This window comes from Mastigoproctus giganteus, chromosome 9 (assembly GCF_048544385.1).
Source record: "Mastigoproctus giganteus isolate SK-2022 chromosome 9, ASM4854438v1, whole genome shotgun sequence".
NCBI lineage: Eukaryota > Metazoa > Arthropoda > Arachnida > Uropygi > Thelyphonidae > Mastigoproctus > Mastigoproctus giganteus.
Window position 1 is genome coordinate 202371749 of NC_143583.1, and position 23860 is coordinate 202395608.

The following is a 23860-nucleotide window of genomic DNA, read 5'->3' on the forward strand; positions in this document are numbered from 1 at the left end:
CAATCAAAATGGCTGACATCTTCAGTGTGTTCCTTGAACCACTTGTGCACAGTGTGGGCCCGATGACACGCTGCATTATCACCTTGGAAGATCCCATTTCTGTCTGGGAAAAAATGCAATATGGCAGGGTGCGCGGTCTCCTTAGAGCTGCCTGTACACCTCACCAGTGAAATGTAAGGAGGCCATATGCACCAGGGGTCCTAGTTCTTACCAACAAAACACACCCCATATTAAGCAACCTCCACCTGCCTCAATGGTGGACACCATGCATGTTGGGTCCATGGACTCACGTTGCTTGCACCACACATGAAGGCATGTTGCAACAGATATTTGGACTCATCTGACCAGCATACTCATTTTCAGTCCTCCAGTGTGTTGTTGACACCACAGCATTATTCGTGATGATAATCTGCATTAAGGAGAGGGTATCTTTTGGGTTGTCTTCTGTGGAACCCTATATGCCCGAGTGTGCACAGCATCGTTATTTGGGATGTCTTGCATTCCCCAGATTGTATTGCAATGTCAACTGTTGCACAGTAACCTGCCATTGAGCTTGTAAAACTTGTTCTTTGCTTACCACAAACGTCCACCTTGAGTAATCCTTTACAGTTCTGTTGGTGGGAGGTGGTTTGACACCATTCACATAAGCTTCCACAATCCCTTTTGAAACTCCATAATATCTTTACTATGTCCTATAACTGCTACTTCATCACTTTTGACTTGCATGACCAGATGCAAATTACCACTGCTGCAGCATAGGAAACTGTTGAGTTTTTTATACTGCGAGCTGTGTGACATAGTGCATTACAAATGAGGTAGTCATAATTCATTGACAACTCAGGTGTATTACAGTTACATGGTTCAAAAGTCCAATCAGCAGACTAAGTGCTGCTCATTTTCATATTGTCCTCTGCTGTGTAGTGTTGTGGGTCACTTGAGTTTAAAACTAGCATGTCACAAACTGTAGTTTCAATCTGACTTGAAAATATTCTTTTTTAATAATATTCAATTTTTCTATCTCGCTTACTCGTGTATTATGTATCTTTCTCAGAATTTATCAATATTATAAAATATCCCAGGAATGTTATTACTATGTAATAATTAGTGGATTTTTGTATTTAATATGTAATTAGTGGCAAAGGAACTTTGCTACTAATTACATATTAAATATGAGAAAAAAAAATAGAATTGACAATGTCCAATCACTTCTATGTATAATATAACACTCACACATGCTCAAACCACGCTTCAAACTTGTGATTAAAACTTACCTCACAGTCAGCATTTTGGCTACAGGCCAAAGCAAAGTGCTGATGGTTGTGGGCTGCAAGACTAGTTCACACATACATTTTTCAAACTAGAATTTAATTTTTGTTGTCTAAAAGTTTTTTTAAATGAAAAAAAAAAAATAAAATAAAAAAAGCAAATACCAACAGAGATAAAGTAAATTTCTGTTATCAAAAATTAAATTTAAAATTAAGTTCTTGACCAACCGACAAGGTGTATCAACCTAACTGGGATGAAAGTTTTAATCGCAAGTTTGAAGCATGTGTGATAGAGCAGTCCAAATTGTGAAAGATGTAAAATCTGCATGTCCATTTTTAGTGTAAAATACAATAGCATGTTATACTGAACATGGGTTTTTTAAACACTGGTTTTAAGCCTCGGGCCTAGCCATGGGATCTCCCATTAGTGCCATCGTGGTCAATTTGGCCATGGAAGAGTTAGAGGATAGGGTTTTTAGTGGATGTCAGTTTCTCATAAAGAAATGGAAAAGGTATGTTGATGATGCCTTCACCGTGGTCCAGAAGGGGAGAGAGGATGATGCACTCCATTGGCTTAATAGCTTCTCCCAATTTATACAATTTACCTCAGAGGTGGAGACAAGAGGTACCCTTCCATTCTTGGATGTACTGGTCTCTAGGATAGGCCCTAGGGTTAAAACTTCAGTGTTTAAAAAACCCATGTGCAAAGGCCAGTACACCCATTATAGTTCAGCACAAGCTGGGCAGCATAAGAATAGTGTAGTGAAAGCTCTATTAGATAGAGCAGGGTCACACTGCACTACCTCTGAGGACAAAGAATGTGAAATTAGACGAGTCACAGCAGACCTTAGAAAATTCGGATACCCCCAGAGGATCATAGACAGATTTAGTAGAGGAATAGAGTCCAACCGTCATGAACCGTTTGTTCCCGTGGCTACCACATACATTCCTTACTATCCGGGCCTTACTGAGCATCTTGCTAGAGTTTTGCGGGGTTATAAAACACGCTGTGTGCAGCTTCCCGGGCGGAGGTTGCACACAGTGTTATCTCAGGTAAAAGACCCAATAGCAAAGGACCTGAGTAGTGGAGTAGTATACAGGATAAAATGCCCGGATTGTGGGGAATGTTATGTGGGCGAGACAAAACGACGACTCAAAGATCGTCTGGGGGAACATGCAAATGCTATAAAAACCGTTGATTACAATAAGTCTGCTGTGGCCGAACATTTTTGGGAGAAGCAGCATCAAATCTCCGCAGAGGACGTGGTTATTGTGGATCGAGCGCATGGGTTCTGGAACCGTAAATAGCTCGAGAGCCTACGAATCTGTTCATCAGACCACAATATTATGAATAGGGACAGAGGTATGCGTATGCATCCTTTGTTTGAAACTATCATCCTAAGTGCGGATGAACGGTTTTGCTTGACACGTTCCCGAGCTGTTTCCGCTTCCAGTTCAGACCATGCGCCGACTGAACCACGTGTATAAGTACCGTGAGCCTGCTATATAAGGACGTGCTGCAGGAAGTTTTGTTACTGCCGAGGAAGGAAGCCGATGCTTCCGAAAGCTCCAGATTTTTATCGCTTTTAATCCGGTTTATTTTAGTGTATTTTATCGCAAGGATTTCATCATAGTTTTAATGTTTTTTTTTTACAATGTACATAATTTAATTTAATATAATAGCAGTTTTTGTAAATATCTATTTTATTTTATTTGTAAATATTTTAGTTACAGTAAAATACTTATATTTTCATGGTTGGCGTATGAGTCTATTTATTGCTAAAATACACATTTTAAATTTTCTTTTTTAATTTTCATTTGTTCCCGTGGAAATAGCTTATATTTTACGAAATGTTTTGTTGAAAAATGCCTTTTTAGATTGTATTCTTTAAAAACGGAAATAGTTTCGTTACAAACCAAACAAACAGCTTTATCGTCTATATTTGCAATTGAATATTTGAATGTCCAATTATCATTGAAAATGCAGCATTCGGCATTAATTTTTCTTTTTTTTAATTGACTCATTTTATGGGCTATAAATTATATTAATTTAAAAATTATAATAATTAGAAAAGGCATAAACTGACTTATAAAATATCTTGCACCAATATTATTTTTTTCAATAAGAAGTCAAACCCAAAGGAACTTCGTTCGATCGATGCTACAATAATAATTAGGAAATACAGTATAATACTCTTTGACGCTGGGTAGAATCACCTGGTTTACTGCTGTACGCTGCACTGGCCGCGATTCCCGATTGAACCGAATTAAGCCGAACGCTTACGGTTTAGTGCGAGTGTAGTCAGGTATGGATTTACCATATTTATGCATTTACCGAGGGGGCCGGCTGTTGCCCACTCCTGCTTTAGTGGCTCCGTCAACAGTCAAAGTTGGCGTGGATAAAAATACAGTTAAGGTGAAAATTCGCAGTTTTTGCGAAATCCCCTTACATTCCTAAAAAATCAGGGTTGATGTCTCGAAGAAGGGTAGTTAGGCCCCTTATTTTTTGAGCAAGCTCTAGCCTCTGATGTTTACCAAGGCAGCGTAGTGCAGATGTTTGGCATTTCTAGAGGAAAAAGAGATATCTAGCTCCAACAGGAATGAGCAACCTGCTATACCTCTCGCTCAACCTCTAATTTTTTAAAGTTTTTTGGGAATTGAATCTCATAAGGAGCGAGTCCGCCCTCGGCAGAGCCGTGCCGAGGGTGAGGCGAATGAGGCTCTTGCCACAGGTTGAAAGCTGAAAAGAAAGATTAAATAATTGCCAACGTTTTCGATTGTATGTTTTAATTATTCCAAACCGTTTATCATCTTGCTTTTGCAAGACGAAAATCTTTGTCGCGCCATGATTATTATCGAAAAAACTGTGCCCTCCCCTAAATTTTTTTTTTATTTTAGGGTAGGGCGCAATTTTTCATTCTTGTCTCAGGTACTAAATGGTTCGGCACGGCCCTGCGCCCAGGTCTCTGATTTAACATTCTCAGACTTCTTTTTTATAGAGGTTCATCCATTCATTTAAAGCAGAAAGCTTACGAGAGCCATGAAGCATTCAGCAGCTCACAGCAAGAATTGAAAATACAGTCAGGAGTAATATGCACACATCCTTTGTTGCGTCATTCGCAGCCAGAGCCTCCCCCAAAATTTGCGGGGCCCTGTTCAAGAATTACTTGCGGGCCCTAGGGTCCTGTGCAAAACTTATGCTAGGTGTTTTTGTAATAGTGAATTTTTTTTTAATTTTTCAAATTTTACATTAACCAAGATAATTAAATAATTTTAAATTCGAATAATATTTAATACATTAATCAACATATTGTTTTGACCATTTGAGCGCGGGGCACTGTTCGACAGAACCGGTTGAACATGCTTGTGACCGGTAGTGCTCGCAGCATGAGCAAAATTCTCTGTTTCTAAAACGGAGAGCACTTCCATCATTAGTGCTTATAAACTATAATTTGATAATTATTCAGATAACGAATTGTATTTTCCTTTGATTGTAAGTTTATTTTTAAAATTAAGTTCTAAGAACTCCTTGTACATAAAGGAAGAATAACGAGCTTAACATAGCCTCTAGTAAAATAGGACTAAAAAAATCATGGCTATGACAAAGATAATGACAATAAACAAAAACCTAGAAGAACTGTTAAAATAGCAAACCAAGAAATAAAGATATCAGCGCATAATTATCTGGAGCAAATAATTATCATAGCAGACGGATGAAGGAAATACCATTTGGAACTGAAACATGGTATCTAATAGAAACACTGAACCAGAGTAATACAATGAAGGATGGAAAGAAGCATCCTAGAAATTACCTAAAGGGACAGTAAAACATTGAGTCGGTCAGCGAACGACTCAAAGAAAATAGGCTGAACACATTGCAAGATGTGATGAAAGATGGACCAGAAAATTAATGTAACAGAGACCAGTGGATGGTAAACAAGTATGAGGACGATAGAGAGAATAATCCGAAAAACTGCAGGGTGCAATAGAAGAACGTGGGGAAAGACCTTTGTCCAACAGTGAACTGATAACGGCTGCGGGGGGAATAAGTGCAAAGGCACTCCCTCTTCAAGCGGACGTTCATCCATGCTTTGGCACTCGACCCTGGGAATTGTACCCACTGTGTGCTGTCCTCCCGCGGGGAACTTGAGAGTTGTGTTCGATATTGTATTTTCTCCAGTTTTTTTTTTTTTTTTTTTTTTTTTCTTTATGAAAACCCCAAACACGAAAGGTATCAAAACCTATAGTACTTAGTACCGTGCATGGGTTGAAGGAGAAGTATTGGGGGAGGGGGTGATGCCGGAAACTTTGCTCTAGAGTCTAAACATGGGTTTAGACTCTAGAGGTTGATGAAAGTTTTTTGCAGAGCTAAATAAGTTTGGGTTTGGCTTTAAAGGAAGGTCGATTCTGCCAGCCGATAATTTCATTCGGATTGTGGAACCGTAGGGGAGCATAGCACGGTTTTATTAGATGTTAGGTTTTATTTCAGAAGATGAAGTTTTAAAGGAGAGTATTGCTTTCAGAGATTCCACATCAAGAATCTGTATATACATTTTGCGTATTTGGTCTCAGAGAATATTCGCTTCAGGAACCCTTATTACAGAGTATAGTTCAAATTGTGGTATATAATAGGAAAACAGTATAATGTGCATTTTCTAAAATGGAAAAGCCATCATAGACAAAACGGAAGTGAAGTAGGATGTTAGAATTAAATATTTTTACAGTAAACACGTATCCAGGTTATCAAGTTTGATGAACAGGTCTGGCTTGGAGTAGATTCCATGTATAAACATTAAGTGGGCCAAAACCTTGCCGCCGGTCAAGGAAAATAGTTAGGCTGCGACTACTTTTTGCTTCCCCCATATTTCTTCCTCCCTTGGTAACCTGTTTCACAACAATCGTTTGCTGCGGACAAGGTAATGTGTGTCGAGTTTTCAAGTATTTAAGTAGTAGAAGCAGCTTTGAAATAAAATACGAGATTAAGAAGAGAGAAAAGGTTTAAGTTTGACAATAGCTAAGGCAGCATATTGGGAGCCATTTGGCCGATACTTAAAGCTCAAAGGGGGGCATTCCTTTTTTTTTCTTTTCTTTTTTTAATAGATTTATCCCCAGTAGTTAACTGTATTTACACAGAAAAATGAGAAAAGCATTTGTTAAATTAAAAAAAAAAAAGAAACATTCAAATTGTCCCTAATTTTGTTTTATGCTCTGTTGTTTTGTTTTCGTGTTCTCTCTCATGATAGGGCGCCTCTGTAGCGAGGTGGATGGGAGCAGCAGTGCGCAGCACACGCTTCTTGATTAGACTGGGGTTCGAGCCCGTGACCACCAAATACGGAGGATGCGGAAAGGTCAGGGAATGACCACCGCATATCCCCGGAGCAATATGGCCTTAGGTGCCTTAAAAATTTGGAAGTAGCCCTGGCGTCATTGGACTTCTGAAAGTGCCTTGTATAAGTGCAAAAAGTGTGAACCATAATCTATGATCGTAACGTCGTTTCCACTGATTCTTAAATTTTCCATTTCGACCAACGCTTTCCCTTTCGAAACTGAATGTAAATGTTGAATATGTACAGGAACATCAGTAAACGGATGCTTTTATGTATTATTATTTTTTAGTGAACTAATTATAGACGTTACATGTACAGTAAACGACCCCTTAATGTACAGTATCACCAATATACCGGGCGTAGAAAAGTGGGAGATGCGAGCAAATCAGTTAATCAGGGTTCGGACGTGGAGTGTGTAGCGGAGGGGAGAAAGAGGAATTAGAAGGGAATTTGTGCTGGCTCTCGACATCCCGGCACACTGAATAGCAAGAATCCACTTTCAACATTTGATTGATACACCACGGCTTAATTTTAATTAAATTAACAGAATTCACTCTACCGATTTCCTATGCGGGTTCTCACAAAATCTCTTATACATACAGCTATATAAATACATATACAAATAAAATCGGAAATAAAAGATCGAGGAGTTATTTTCATCAGACTGCAAATTTTAAAGTCAAATTAATATAATATCAAGAAAAGGGTATCACAAAAAAAAATAAATAAATTCAACTATGGTAATTCCTATTTTCCATGGGCAGCAATAAAGAACTTAATTACTTTAAAAGATAGCATCTTAAATACCACAGTTTGAATTACCCGCAGTTACTTATGCCATAAATCCAAACACATTAGAACATCAAAGAACTTCGATATTGGGCTAAGATTTATATGTAAAATTTTAAACAATACTATTTTAAATAATAAATTACCCACTTACATCTATTATAAAGTTCCTCACAATTTTCAGATCTCGAAAATTATTTTATTTGAGCTTTCAGATGCCTGTGGGTGCAACAATCCTATCTACAGATGTTAAATTTATTGAATACGAACAACATTGATCCATTTATAATAAACAATGAAATTACAGTACTGTTTTACAGAATACATATTCGGGTCTCCGACTGCTGGAAAATTCACAGACATAGTGCAAGTGCATCATGTCTATACCCAGAAAGTTAATCAAGTTATTATAGTGGCATCGTTGCATTACATCTCATATTGTGAAATGTGAAAACTTTCACAACGAGGTGCCTGTCCGGGAACGGCTTTCCGGAATTTAAAAAATCATATTTAAAGCAAAAAAAAATATATATTTTTTTTAAATGACAGTTATTGTAGTTGGAGAAGGACATTATAGAAATCTAGATTTCTGTAATGAACATTCTTATACCACGTGAATATTAAGATAGTGTATTTAACTGTTAACTAAATCACTATACATCAAGGTAACGTATAGAAAGTAAAAAGAATAAACAGAAAGAAAGAATAAACCAAATTACTATTATGTTAAAATTAATATTACACATTCAAAACTTTTAGTGGATAATTTACTGTATAAATTATGCATAGTAAATTATATATCATTATTTTTTACATATTCTATACAGTTTAAGTAGTATCATTACCAGGATAAATAAAGTAAATTGAAATTAAAGCTAATCAGAATTTCTTACTTGTAGCCTTCTACTTTCCGAATCTCACTTCCGACCAGTATTATTAAAAGGACTAATATTATTCAACTGGAGTGCGAGGACATATGACAGTTCAATAATACTTATTTCTACAGACCACCAATGCAAAAGAAAATTTAAGAAAGCATTCTTTATAAAAAACGTTTGATGCCACGTCTGTAAACAAAAAACAAGGGGTCGAATTTACAAATGAACATATTTAAAAATACAGTACAGAGAAAGAAAACTTCAAAATACTGGAAGATCAGATTAATCTGAAACCCCTCCCCCTCTCTCACTACCACCTCAAAAAGCAACCAGCACAACCCATATAGGATCTGAGAGCGAGGTCCTTAGATCCTATGGACCTCGCCCTCGATCCTATTTAGGTTGATTTCATTTATTCTGGTAATGATACTACTTAAATTGTATAGAATAGGTAAGAACTATTAATATATAATCTAATAAATAAATTGAATCGAATAACAAGAAAGTGGAGATAAGGTAAAAAAAAATGGGGAAGTCTTTTGGTAACAATTTTTTTTTTTTTTTAAGTGGCTTGTTGTTTAAATCAGAAATGAAGACAGCGTGTGTTTTTTTTTTTTTTTTTTTTTTTTGTTGCAATCCTAGCCGTTGACACCTGATGAGAGGCTGGTTTTGTAAGTTATATGACAAAATCCTTATTTTGTTGATTTTTGTAATTATTTCTTATTATGCATATTTTATCTGTTATCTTCTACCACTCTTTATTTTCTCACTTTCTTTCATGGTCCCCCTCCCCTCGCTTTATATAATAAATAATATATAATGTACTATCAGGGGTTAGCCGTCGCGAGAGTAAAAGGGGTGCACTGCTCTCTGTCGCCAAAGTTCAAGGGGATCCTGAAACTTACATGCACATATCAAGAAAAATTTAAAGGGGCGCTAATTTTCAGTTGGCACCCGGGCAACAAAATGCGATTGGCACAAGGGCGCCCCATGCCCTAGGAACGCCCCTGTGTACCATGCATAATAATACAGTAATTATCCACTAGAAGTTTTGCATATGTAATATTAATTTTAACGTAATAGTAATGATTTTTTTTTTTTTTTTTTTTTCTGTCCTTAAAAAATCGCCTGTGTGTGATCTGAGGATGGGTTTCGGCAATGTTCCCGAAATGTTACCTTAATTTTTAGTTAAGTTATTTTAGTTAACAGCCAAATAAACTATCTTAATATTCGCGTTTTATGAGCATAGTCATTATGGAAATCTTGATTCCATGGAAAGTTAATTATTATTACTAATGCCATTGGCGGAGAGTAAAGCTAGATACCCAGCTTGACTTTGATTCATTCGGGGTTATCATGCAGCCAAGACGTAAACAGTAAAGAAAAAAGAAACCGCAATCGCAATAACATGCTTTTACTGTGGAAATATTTATAAAAACCTTTTTGAATAATAAAGAAATAATAGCTATTAAATTTCTCTATTATTATAATTTGCTTGATTTTACAGGCTACGTTTTCATTTCTTTCGATAAATCAATCATTGTTTAAGCATAAACTAATTAGCTTTATTGTTGAGAACGTAACCCCTATTTTTAACCTTATGTCTATGGGAAATAAATTCCCCCTTTACGAGAGCGCGCTAGGAACGAATTAACTCGTAAAGTGGAGAACTACCTGTGTTATATTTTATATGGCCTTAAGGTCACGCTCGTGACCTTAAAAATTACATTTTAGAGAGATAAATAGCTTAGTTATACAGCGAAAATTTCACATTACGATATTTTAACGATACGTTGGTGTCTCTGGAACTGATTAATATTGTAAAGCTGGGTACACTATATTGTATAGCTACTCACGTGGTTTGGAATGCGGTATTTATGAATGTTTAGCATTCGTTTTTTGCAATTAATGTTCATATTCTCGATTTTGTTGATACTTGAAAAAAAAAACTCGTAAAGCGAGAACTGCCTGTACTGTATTTCATAATTTTAATATTTCATAATATTCTATACCTTATATTTATTATCTAATTTTTATTTGGTCAAACATCGTTTTAAATGCAAAATGAAGACAGTCTCTACAAGAGAAAATCACAAGCATTAGTCCTGTTTTACGAATATTAGCGGGTCTCGATCACAGAGGTTATCTGTCCAACAATGAGGGGTACCTATACTGAATTTCAGCCTTTCTGTGGAAAAAAAAAATGTTTGTTTGTTTGTTTTTTTTTTAATAAGCATGATATTTTATAAGTTTAGTTCAAAGAAGTATATGTATTTAATTTATATTTTGTATGTGAATTTTTTTTTATAAATTAAAAAAAAATGTGTATATTGTTTCTAGGTGGTTTGTAAACCACCCATATATTCCACATTGGAATACTAAGGATTTGGTCACTTTATCTTAAAAGCTAAATACATACAACAGTACCTGCTAAGTACTGTACTGTGGATTAGTATTAAATGTCTTGCAGTTTGTATATTTATTTATTATTATTATTTATTTTTTTTTTTTGTTTTAGAAAATAATTTAAAATTTTTATCGAAAATGAAAAACTTTTTTTTCTAAAACAAAATATTTTTAGAAATGTTTATGGAACATATTGCAGAAATCTGGCATCTTCAGTGCTTTTAAGTCTGACCAGCCTATTTTCCTTAGCTGAATTCAAAGTCAAGTGCTTGCTGAATGCTTTACATAAAAGTACTGGATACATGCACAAGGAAAGTTTGCACACAAAAAAAAAAATTGGAAGGGGATCATTTATATTAAAAATATTAATCTAAAGTATGATGGAACAAAACTGAAACTTTACTCAAAATAATAATCAACATAGTTTAAATTTGATTGCAGAACTTTTATATGTTTATTTATTTTATTTTATTTTTTTTTTTTTAAAAACATCTCTCATTCCCGTAGTACAGAGGTATCTATATATAACAGCCTCCATAGCCAAGTGGTCAGGAGTGGGAGTGCAATAGCACACTCTCTTTGAGTAGACCGGGGTTCAAGCCCCTGACTGCTGAATACGGTCGATCTGCCAACTCGCACTGGACCAGTGTGGCAGATTATGGTCCATTTCCCTCAGCATGAATTGTTGAGGAGGCTGCAGTGGGTTGATAATGGCTGCACTCTATCTTTATCTTTTTTATCTTTATATCTGTGCAAAGTAGCACTGTGTGTGTGTGGTAATTTTTTTTTTTTTTTTTTTTTGTCCATAGAAATTGTAATTTTATTATTCTGGCTATGCCAGAATGATAATAAAAGTTTAATGTGTGAAATTGACATGTTTGACAATTTCACATGTTTGATATTTACTGCCTTTTATTTTGACTTAAGAGTTGTGTATTTAATTTTGAAGGAAAAAAAAATAACTCTTGTTTAAAATAACTAGAATTGGAATGAAAAATATACTTATAAAAATTAAATATAGACAGACTGGAATACAAATTACATTTATTAAAAAATAAAAATATGAACAATCACGCACTCCTAAGTCGGTAAGCATAATCTTACATTCTTGGGAAGCCTTTTGCCTTTAAAAGTAATTAGGTCACCATAACCAAGTGGTATTTGAGTTAACCATGGCTCAACATCATGTGACTGCTAAATATGGTGATGTTATTGTATTCTTTCTACCTTTTTGGCACCTCCGTAGCCAGGTGGGCAGGAGCAGCAGTGCTTAGCACAGTCTTCTTGATTAGACCGGGGTTCGAGCTCATGACCACCAAATACGGAGGATGCGGAAATGTTAGAGAATGACCACCGCACATCCCCAGAGAACATGGCCTTAGTTGCTAATGCTCCTAGAAACCAAAGAACAACAGCACTGTGTACAGTAACTAACCTGCTTATTGACAGAGCTTCTTTCTAGGTTTTCTTGCTTGTTAATCATTTTGCATAATTTTTTTTCTAATTGTTCTGTTGGTAATAACATTCACTGTTTTAAAAACTTTTTTTTTTAGAAGTTTCAGCATGGCCTGCATTTGTAGGTAGAAGGAATCTGTTTTGTAGAGATGGTATTCATTTGCATCCAGGTGGTGCAGGGATTTTTGCCAATATCATTGAGGATACCATAAGGGTTCAGGAAAATTGCTAGTTAGAGAGGAGAAGGGTAATATAGATCTACAGTTATCTGATGATTATGGGTCAGAGTAATGCTTATGCTCACTTCAAGAATTCTTGTTTGTTGCCATAACAGCCGATGTTGTCAAGATGCTCTGAGGGGAAACAACATTTCAAATGAATGGGATGGGATAGATAGGAAAACGAGCTTAAATAACTTCAAGCAGTGTATTAGGGTTGTAAACTATAGAGGAATACTTAGTCTTAACTGTGTCTGCAGTAATGTCAGGAGTGTTATCAATAAAATGACTGAATTTAAACTTCTGGTTAGGAAACCTAATGCTGACATAATAGGGCCAACAGAAACTTTGTGCCCCCCGAATATTGGGGATGACGAATTCGTAGCAAGGTATGTATAATGTGTTTAGGGAAGATAGAAAGGGTGGTGGTGTCGTGCTTCTTATCAAAAACAGCCTGCGAAAAGAGCTTTTGATAAGTCTGAAGTTACGTTTACTAGCATATAATCTGTGTAGCATTCAGGGTGAGTTGGTTGGAAGCAGAGTTATAATGAGAGTGGGAGTAATCTACAGACCAGAAGATTGAAAGGAGTATGATGAGAGTCTTTATATGCAGATGGAGTGGGCAAGCAAGTACAAATGTTTTATTATGGGTGACTTCAATATGCCCCAGATTGATTGGAATAAGTGGGAGGGAAACTCACCTTAGGGAAAATTTTTTTTCTAAATAAATTAAATGATTATTATTTGTACCAGCATGTTAGAGATAATACTAGGGGTGAGAATATTCTTGACCTCATCATTACTCATGAATTAGATGACACCATAGTACTTAAAATACAAAAACCATTGGCAGGTAGTGATCATGCAGTTCTCAGTTGAAATATGAATGGTATTGCACTGCTTAAAGTTAAAGGCACAGTGGGTTTTAATTTTGGAAGAGGGGACTTTGAAAATTTTAAGCAGCTATATGGCATCTGTCAATTGGGTGAATTGCAAAGTGAAGGCAGATGTACTTGAATAATGGAATACCTTTTAAAGCAGAAATCACAGAAGCCATGAATGCTTACAATACCATTAAAGAAATATTGCAGGAGCAGGATGCCAAAATGGATGAATGGGGAGCTGGCCAGTCAAAGAGAGCAGAAAAAGATAATTAGCAATTAGCATTAGCAAAGGCACATGATGCAAGCTTGCATCATCAGCCAAAAAAAAAAAAAAAACCTTTCTCATTGCACCCATCCACTCACTCCAAATGTTTGTCTAGTTCTGCCTTGAATCTATTTAAGCTATCAACTTCTACAACGATGGAAGTTTGTTCCAGCAATCAACCACCCACTGGCTAAAGGCGAACTTCCGCACATCCATCCTACAACTGTCTCTCTTCAATTTGAATTTATGCCCTTTCAGGCGATTATTCTGAGCAAAAGGAAGAATCCCATCAACATTGAGCATGCTCAAACCATTCAAGGCTTTATACACCTCAATCAGATCACCTTGCAGGTGCCTAGTCTCCAGACACTGTAATTTGCAAAACTTAAGCTTTTCTTCGTAAGAGCAACCCTTTGTTCCATTCACTAATCTTGTTGCCCTTCTCTGTACTCATTCCAGCAGCTCTACATCTTTCTTAAAATGAGGCCTCCAGACTTGTATACAGTACTCAAGGTGTCCTGACCATTGCCTTTTACAAGGGGATAATCACTTCTTTATCCCTACTAGAAAAATTCCTCTATATCATTGACAAGACACCATGAGCTACTCTTGCAGACAGTCTGCACTGTTCAGAAAACTTTATCTGCCTGCACAATTACCCCCAGGTCCTTTTCACTCTCTACCACTGTCAGTGTGGTACCACACAGTTGATATATTACTCTGAGGGTTACTGCTTCCCATATACAGTAGTTTACATTTGTCTATGTTAAACTTCAGTTGCCACCTCTCAGCTCATCTGCTCAACTTTTTTTAGATCATGTTGCAGCAGCATACTGTCATTAACAACATTGCCAACCTTTGTATCATCTGCAAACTTGGACATTAAGGCTGATATATCATCATCAATATCATTAATAAGTACAGAAAACAACAATGGACCCAACACTGAACCCTAGGGGACTCCACTAATAACTTTAGTCCACGAAGAGCAGTGTCCATTGACTACCACTCTGTCTTGTCCCACTCAACCATCCCTTTATCCATAGTAGCAATTTGCCTCCAATGCCACACTGCTCCAATTTGTGCAGCAGTCTTTCATGTGCAAAGTATCAAAAGCCTTTCTAAGATCCAAATACAGGAACTCCCCGACTTATGTAACACTCCACTTACGGAAATTCAACTTTACGTAAGTTTTTGCTGCCTGGTGCAAACTTTAAAAAAATCGTGGAAACGTATTTTGTATGCTGTAGGAATAAATGGAGGTATCGTGAAAATATCGTAATGTTGAACCCAATAAGGCATTGTTTTTTTTTTTTTTTTTGTAATTCGTTCCAAGTCCTTGGAAGTTACATTTTGCTGTATTACTAAACTATTTATCTCTCTAAAAGGTGATATTTATAATGGAAATTGCACTACCCTTTCGTCATTATCATATATTCCCGTTATAAGAATCAATTTTGAACGCATTTGTGATATTTTTCTAAAGGACATTTCTGGAGGTCACGGCCAAAAAACAATATGTACTTTCCGGTTTATTGGGCTTTTCTGTTAGTGCATCTAATTTTAAAAAAGGGGTACTAAATTTGATCTTATTGCATTTGCGATAATACCAATAACTGCAATTGTGTGCGTTTTTATGCTACTATGGTGAAATGTGTTCCCCTTCACTGAAATCTTTAATCATATAAAAAACAAATTTTCAGCAACTTCTCTTCATTCCTATTTACGTATTACAATGATGAAGGGAAAGCAGCCGACGGAAAGTGCAAGTATTGGGAAAAAATACCAGATCGAACATACATTGCCAAAGAGGAAAATACAATGCCAAGTTTCAAGGCATCAAAAGATAGGGCCATGCTCTTGCTTGGGGCTAATGCAGCAGAAGATTACAGATTAAAACCACTGCTTGTGTACCATTCTGGAAAACCTCGTGCATTTAAGGGCATCAACTAAATCAATTTTAAGGACATCAATCATAAACTGCAATTGTGTGCGTTTTTATGCTATTATGGTGAAATGTGTTCCCCTTCACTGAAATCTTTAATCATATAAAAAACAAATTTTCAGCAACTTCTCTTCATTCCTATTTACGTATTACAATGATGAAGGGAAAGCAGCCGACGGAAAGTGCAAGTATTGGGAAAAAATACCAGATCGAACATACATTGCCAAAGAGGAAAATACAATGCCAAGTTTCAAGGCATCAAAAGATAGGGCCATGCTCTTGCTTGGGGCTAATGCAGCAGAAGATTACAGATTAAAACCACTGCTTGTGTACCATTCTGGAAAACCTCGTGCATTTAAGGGCATCAATAAAGCCACCCTACCCGTGCATTTCCGATCGAACCAGAGAGCATGGATAACAGTATCTCTCTTTGAGGATTAAATGCTGCTTCATTCCAGAGGTTGAAAAATATTCTAAAGACAACGACATTCCTTTCAAGATTTTGCTTCTTTTAGATAATGCTCCTGGACATCCTACGCATCTAGATGATTTCAATTCTAACATGAGAGTCATTTCTGCTGCCAAACACAACTTCACTCATCCAACCTGTAGATCAGAGTGTTATTTTGAATTTAAAAGCATACTATTTACACACAACATTTGCTCAGGCATTGTCTGCAGTAGGCAATGAGAAAAATTTTACGTTAAGAGACTTTTAGAAATGTTACAGTATTTACCACGACATCTTAAACATTAATAAGGCCTGGGCAGAAATTACAAAAAGGTTGTTTAAATGATGCATGGAAGACAATATGCCCCCGGCATATAGAAGGATTTGAAAAAGACGAATCATTTGAAGAGGTTACAGATAAGATTGTAAAGGTTGCAGAGCTACTTCAGTTTGAGATTGATGCCAAAGACATTGAGGAGTTAATAGAGGAAGAAGAGAAGGAATTATCTAACAAACAACTTATTGGCTTTCAGGCAGTGATAGTGAAAGAAAAAAATGCCGACGAAGTTCAAGATGAACTAAATGAGGAGCCGAGACATTTCATGAAATTGCATCGGCAATGGTCAGCTTTGAGAAGATTACTCCTGACAGCGAACGATTCTTAAAAGTTAAGAGGGGTGAATGATTTGCTTGCTACTAAGAAATCTACAATGAAAAGAAAAAACCCACTGTCTAGTCATCCATTAATGTGTTCTTTCTTAAGGTTGAGAACCTCCGCAGCAGTGTACTTGTTGGCTGAAGACATCGATTCTGGCATGCTCGAGAGGTAAAACTTACTGACGTTATGCCTGTCTCCTCTTTTTTTTGTAATTTTATAGTTTTGAAAATTTTTAAATTGCATGTTTTTTTGTCATTTGTCCTGCGCATGAGATAAAAAAATGAATAAATACAATAAATAATTCTATTTACATGTTCATCAGACATTTCTTTTTTGATTCAATCAATTCGGCGAGCACAGTTGCAAGTGCTGTACAAGCATGGGGGAAATTCCAACTTACGTAACGTCCCGTGGAACACAACCCTTACGTAAGTCAGGGAGTTCCCATATATCATATCAAAATTATTCTTTGCATCCAGTTCCTTTGTGACCACATCATAGTATCCAATCAAATTGGTCAGACAAGAATTCCCCTTAACAAACCCATGCTGTGTCTGAGCTATAACTGAGGTCTTGTCTAGATGATCCTGCAGTGCTTCTTTAATCAGTGCCTCCATTAATTTCCTTGGAACAAAAGTTAAACTAACAGGTCTGTAATTACTTGTGTTGCCTTTTGATCCTCCTTTGTGAATTGGGGTCACATTTGCACATCTCCGGTCCATGGGTACCTCCCCTTAGTCCAAGAAATCTCTCATAATTATGGCTAAGGGTTTGCTTACTTCCTTTGCTGCCTCCTTTAATATAACTGGATAGATCCTATCCACCTCAGGTGCCTTATGTTTATCTTCAACAATTTCTCCTCCACTTTGCTCTCAGTTATTACAAAATCATCTAGCTTACTGCCAGAGTTTAATTCATCTCTGGCATTCCCCTCCCTGAATAACTCCTCGTGTGTGAATGTAGATGCAAAATAATCATTTAGTTTGTTAGCTACCTGAGCAGGATCATCAACGGTTGAACCATCAATATCAAGTGGACCAATCTGATTCATCCCCTTCCTTCTAGAGTTTACATAAGTAAAGAACTCTTTGCTGTTTTTCTTTGCATCCTTTGCCAATGATTTCATGTATGACCTCCTTTGTGACTTTATATGTATCCCATGAATTTTTCTTCTCTACCACATGTCTCATTAGTTCATCTGACATCCATTTAGGCCTAAACCTGAACATATTTCTTAGTTGATATGAAAAGCCTAGTAGCTTCCAAGATTAATTCTTTGAATGCTCTCCATTTTGAATTTTCTGTTGGTAACATGATCAGTTGGTCCCACCATCTAGAATTTAAATGCTGTCTCAGACCACCATAGTCATCTTTACGAAAGCAAAAACCCTTTCTTTACCCCTGATGGTAGTTACCTCTTTGAGTAAATCCCACTTTTGCACACCGATTACTGCTATCTAGTAGTTCCTTTATCTGCAGATTCTTAATGCTTTAAGAATCACTGCTGATAATCAGATCAAGAGTATTACTCCCTCTAGTTGCCTCCCGAATATGCTGCTGTAGAAAACAGTCATCCAGTAAATCCACAAAAGCGTTGCTAGTGTGTGAGTGACAAACCCACAAATTCCAGTAAATACCTGGGAAATTAAAATCCCCCATTATAAGACACTGATTTACTGGCCCACTCTATTTCTCTGTACAGTTTATTATACTCATCAGAGTCATTTAAGCCTATGAGAGTAGGAGTGTGTTATAGGCTCATTAGGCCTACGACACACTCCTATTCTCAATTTTGCTTTCCCGGTGCTTATGTTACACCAAACGGACTCGACACTGCATTGTCCATCTATGTTAACTGGCTGTACTTCCTTGGATTTTGTTTGTTGACTAATAGCCTAACTCCTCCTCCCTTTCTATCCTGTCTATCCTTCCTGTACACATTGTACTCCCTAACAATGTCTGTCTTTGATGTTTTGATCAACACCTCAAATTAATCAAATTTATTTACCAAACTCCTAGCATTGGTGTACATGCAAGTATACACGCACCTGTTCCTATTCTTAGCTGCCCTAACACAGCCCATGTATTTACTTATTCTGCAATGATTCCCAGCAGTTTTTGAAATCCCCTGCACCTTGTTTTCCAGGCTGCTGTTCATTCCAGTAGAAGCACTGCAAGAATCACTTTTGCCTCTGCCAGCATCTACTATTAGTCTGGGTATCCGCCCCACAGCAAGCAGTGTTCCTACTCACCTAACACTGCCTCGATTGCATCAGCAAATAGTGATGAAAAGTATTGAGGTCTAGAACAGCTACAAGATGATTTGTAATAGTACTACAAATAATTTTAGAGAGGCCATGGCTGCATGTGAGAAAGCAGTAGCTAAAAGAGTAAAGAATAGGGAACAAGGAATTTTTTTCATGTATGTGAATAGAGGAAGGATAAAGTGAATCAGATTGGACCATTGTGCACTGTTATTTGAGTGAGGCTGAGTCCTGTGAAATTAGCAATTTCGGAATTACGGATAGACTATTTATTAGAAAAACCTTCGAGCATAAAGGCAAGTAAGTCTCCTGGAGTTGGTGGCATATACCCAGTAATTTTGAGCGAGGCCACCAGGGAACATATTGAATCACTGAAGTTCATTACAAGAATATTTTTGGACTGTGAGAAAGATTTGCTTTCCAGGGACATCTAGAGATAGATATGGGACATTTAGAGATAGATATGGCATTCTGAAAGACACACAACACAGTTTTGTTAAGGGGAAGTAGCATTTAACTAACCTGGTAAGAGATGTTGACCCAATTGCTCATGAGCCAGATGTAGGGAACAATTTCAACATAGTTTATTTGATTTTAGCTAAGTGTTTGACTCAGTTCCTCATGAGAGGTTACTGTATAAGCTGGAACAGGTTGGGATTACTGGTAAGGTTCTGAGATGGGTGGCTGCAGGGCAGAAGGCAGATTGTTGTGTTTAGTGGATGTTCTTCAGATTGGTGTAATGTGAGGGGTGGGGTCCCTCAAAGATTGGATTTTTGCACCACTGTTGTTTCTCATTTTCATAAATTACTTAAACCAAGGATGCATAATGTCAAAGTTTGCAAACGATGTAAAGATTGGTAGAGTCATTGAACAGGTTTGAAGAATGGTCAGAAAAATGACAGATGTGTTTTAATGTAGCACTTGGGGAATAGCAACCCCAAAATAAATTATACACTTGGAGGAGTGGAATTAAAGTAAAGGAAGAAAGGGATCTGGGGTTATAACATGGCCGGATATGAGGTTTTTTGAGCAGTGTAAACGGGCAGCCAGGAAAACTGATATTGATAAAAATAGTGTCCCATCAATGATTTATGATACATTATCCTGTAGAGATACGGAGGTCATAGTCCCACTATATAAGGCAATTGTAAGACCGCATTTGGGATACTGTTCAAGTATGAAGACCTCATCTGAAAAAAAACATTGAGCTTCTTGAAAGAGTCCAAAGACAGGCAACTCACATGGTTGAGATTTGCAAAAGGGCAACCATTTGAGGAAAGACTCAGATTATGTGGGCTACAAAGTTTGGCAACTGGGCACCTCAGAAATGACCTGATTGAGGTTTATAAGGCTCTGAAAGGGGTTAGTAAAACGAATGAAGGCAGAATTCCCCAACGCGGGAGCATATAATATAATCTAAACTCCTTTCCAAATTATAGGAGAAGGGGTTTAGATTAGATTATAGGAAGTTTTCTTTTAGCCAGTGAGTTGATAGCTGGAACAGGTTGCCCTCGCAGGTAGTTGAGGCTGACAGCGTGAATAAATTCAAAGGTCAGCTGGGTAGTTACTTGTGCGAGGTGGGAAGAAAATAATTTGTATTTTCTTATCTACTTGTTTTTCCTGGCCAGTGTAGCAAAAGCCTGTGGCTACCTTGCACTATATTGCTATTATTATTACTAAGTTGTGTTATCTTATAAAGCTAGTAAATTCTTTCATATTTAGGTAAGTTATTATTAAGATTGATTGTAATAGTATCAAAATTGCTCTTGGAGCAATTTTTGGTACTGCTAGTAATTTTGTAATGGTTGTACTCTTTCTTAATACTGTATTTGGTAGCTCTGTCTCAAGGATTTTCAAGGCTATTCATACATGTGACACGTCCTTATAAAGTGTACATTCTGTGCTAAACTTAGAAAGGGAACCAATTAGTTCATGTTTTTTCTGTTATTTTATGAACTTAACATGCCAAATAGTCAGTATTTAAGATTTTTTTGTTTTTATTATTATTATTATTTTTTGTTTTAGATAGAAAACAATAAAAGGGACAATAGAAAAATTCTCCAACAATATTCCTGACAAAGATAAACAATTAATTGGCATGCCCTTTGCTCCATATACCAGTGAAGAAATAGCTAAAAAAAAATTTTTTTTATCAGGTGTACAAAAAGCACAACAATAAAAGACATTAAAACCTCTATCTCACCTTCCCCTATCCAAGATCCTTGCCACTAAAAACTCTATCTACAATGCAGTGATTGCCCTAAAACTTATAGAAAAAAGCAAGAGAAAACTCTGTCAGAGTAAAAGAACACAAGGACATTGAGAAAGGCGGAGTAACAAATTCTGACCCAGCTTTCCATTGATGGACAGAGAACCACAAACGGTCAGTAGTGGCCACAGACAGATACCATAACTTCAGACTGCAGAGAGGCCATTTTAATAGGAGCTATGTATAACATTAACCACAACAAAAGAATTCAATTGAAAACAGCCACACACATCTTTATGAATAGAGTCCTAACCCAAATTAAAAATAAGTAAACTTCTTAATTGCAACCAATCTCTATCTTCCAACTAAGGAGTACACTACAATCTAGGTTAATCCCTACCAACCACCCTAAAAACAGAAACTTGACTGATAGTTTTCCAATAGTTTCATGTTATTTAGTTTATTAAAAAATAAATAAAACATTTTTATTTATTTTTTATTTTATCACATATGCATAAATGTGCATTAAACTTCTCTATTATCCACTAAGCCAGTACTTGCAATAATATTACCCTCAAGGCACAAATAGATCCTGATATCAAGACTACAAAGATAATCACTTAGACTCTTGGCCACCTCGCAACAAGATATGTTTTACCCCTAAACAGAGTTATTGTGATCTTTTGTGACAGTGATATTGCAGACAGCTGGTAAGTGTGTATTATTGTTATTTACTTATATAAAAATAACCTTAAAACAAAGTTCTTTTAATTAGATCCAAGAATGATCTGCATTTGATGTACTCAAGTTTAATTAAACTAAAATTTAAATATTCCATAGTAATAACCTTAGTTTCTGTCTTTGCAGTCACTGAAGAAGTGATAAAAAAAAAAAAAAAAAATTTTAAAAATACCATAGAATTTTTGACTCCATTATGTACATAATTTCAATTTGGAAATAAACATAATTATACCAATGCTGCTCAGTGAATACCTAGGATTTTTGTGTTAAAGAGAATGCTGTAATTTCCGAAACCAAATATTTTGCAAAATCAGTTCTACTAAAAATAATTCACGTGGTTTGCTGGTATTTCTTCTTTTAACAATATTTCTGTAATGTTACAATATATCCTTTCCTTCTTGCAACAGATTAAATATATGAACTTATTGAAAAAATGCTGTATCCTTGTTTTGGCTGTTAACTGACTCTTTTGTTATTGTTACTATATGCTCAAAAATAATTTCTAATTTTCATTTTGTGTAGATGGTACTTTGGTAAAATCAAAAGGATAGAAGCCGAAAAGAAACTTTTGCTCCCAGAAAATGAACATGGAGCATTCCTGATCAGAGACAGTGAAAGCAGAAGAAATGATTTCTCTCTTTCTGGTAAGCTGCAAATAGCAAAATTTAATTGCTGTAATCACCTAAGCAACCACAATCTGTTCCCCAAAGTGATATCAAATTATTCAACGAATGAAGTGTGTTTTATTTATTTTTTTTAAACTGACATAATTCAATCTTTTTTTATAGACTGTTGTGTGTAATACTGCTTGGTTCAGATATTGACAGTTTACTGTGTAGAACAATCAGTTAGTACTATAATTCACTGGCCATAGTGATAACATCCTTCTTTATTGGTGTATGTACTATACCAACAGAAGAAACCTAGTTACCTTAAATTAACTTAAGTGGTGGGAAAGTGATGCAGTATTTGATAAAATGAAAATCAGACCATAAACCAAAGATAATGCAAAAAGTGATCTCCCCCTCTCACGAAAGTATTTATGCACTCCAGTGTACCAAAGAATATTTATTTATTTATTTATTATGATGTGATCAATACACGAAGGAACCAGTTTTTTTTTTTCTTGCTTCCTTCGTGTATCGTGGCCGGGATATCCAACCAACCAGTTGGTTCAGCACCATCGTGATATCCAGCCCTAGGTGAGAAGCGAACCCGCGACCTTTGGGGTTGCCAGGCAGGCACTTTACCTGGTCGGCTACCAAAGAATAAATCTAGTGTTACTATAACCATGTCACATTTAGCACTTTAATTGGTATAATATTAACGAAAAATTGATTTCTATGGCCTTTTTTTAAATATAGTTTTAATTTTTAATATAGCACCATGAATTTAAGCAAGAAAAAGTTATTATGGAGTTACTCTGCTCAAAGTGAAGTTGACTGTGATATACATGTTGTACCACACAGTCTATTGCCTAATAAAAATCAGTCACAAACTGTTTTGTGCCATTTAACAAGTTAACAATTTTTTGACATGGTTTAAATTAGCGACCATGGATTTTTTTTTTTACCCAATTTGCTAAACTATATTGCTCAGCTACTACCACAACTTATTGATTGTGGAATTATTCATTTCCACTGGTCACACACCCACAGCGTGGGTATCTTCAAAATGGCAGTAATAATAAAAAAACTTCCTGTATAGAGAAACTGTATGATGTCAAAATAAGGAAGAATTAGTAACTACACTTACTCATTGATTTGAATGATTTAAATAGGCTACTAGAACTTTGGACTTTCTATAGTTAATATAAAATTTCTGCAATTGCTACAGTTTGAGTTTAGTTATATCAGAAATTTTTAATTTATTTTCAACCCCCCTCCCAAAGAAGTGGATGTAATTAATAGATTTAGTATTGGGTGTATTGCCGATTTATCAATACTTGCAAGGTGAGGTTATTTGGTCATAACTTTGGCATGTAGTCTATTTATGCTATATCATATTGCACATATCCACCTACTTATGTTTTATGTTATGTTTACTTATTTATAACATCCTTCACCTTTCTTCCCAGAAGGATTTATAACTAATATTAGAATTAT

General features: G+C 36.1%; 1 protein-coding gene across 2 annotated transcripts in view; it reads left to right on the forward strand.

Moving 5' to 3' along the window:
- LOC150081035 (tyrosine-protein kinase Src42A-like) overlaps positions 1 to 23860 on the forward strand; it is a 120309-nt gene that overhangs the window by 20736 nt on the left and 75713 nt on the right. For both annotated transcript variants that reach the window (XM_090381045.1, XM_090381044.1), the window contains exon 2: positions 22278 to 22399. In XM_090381045.1, the coding sequence (XP_090237171.1) occupies positions 22278 to 22399 (122 nt within the window). The remainder of the gene's footprint in view (positions 1 to 22277; positions 22400 to 23860) is intronic.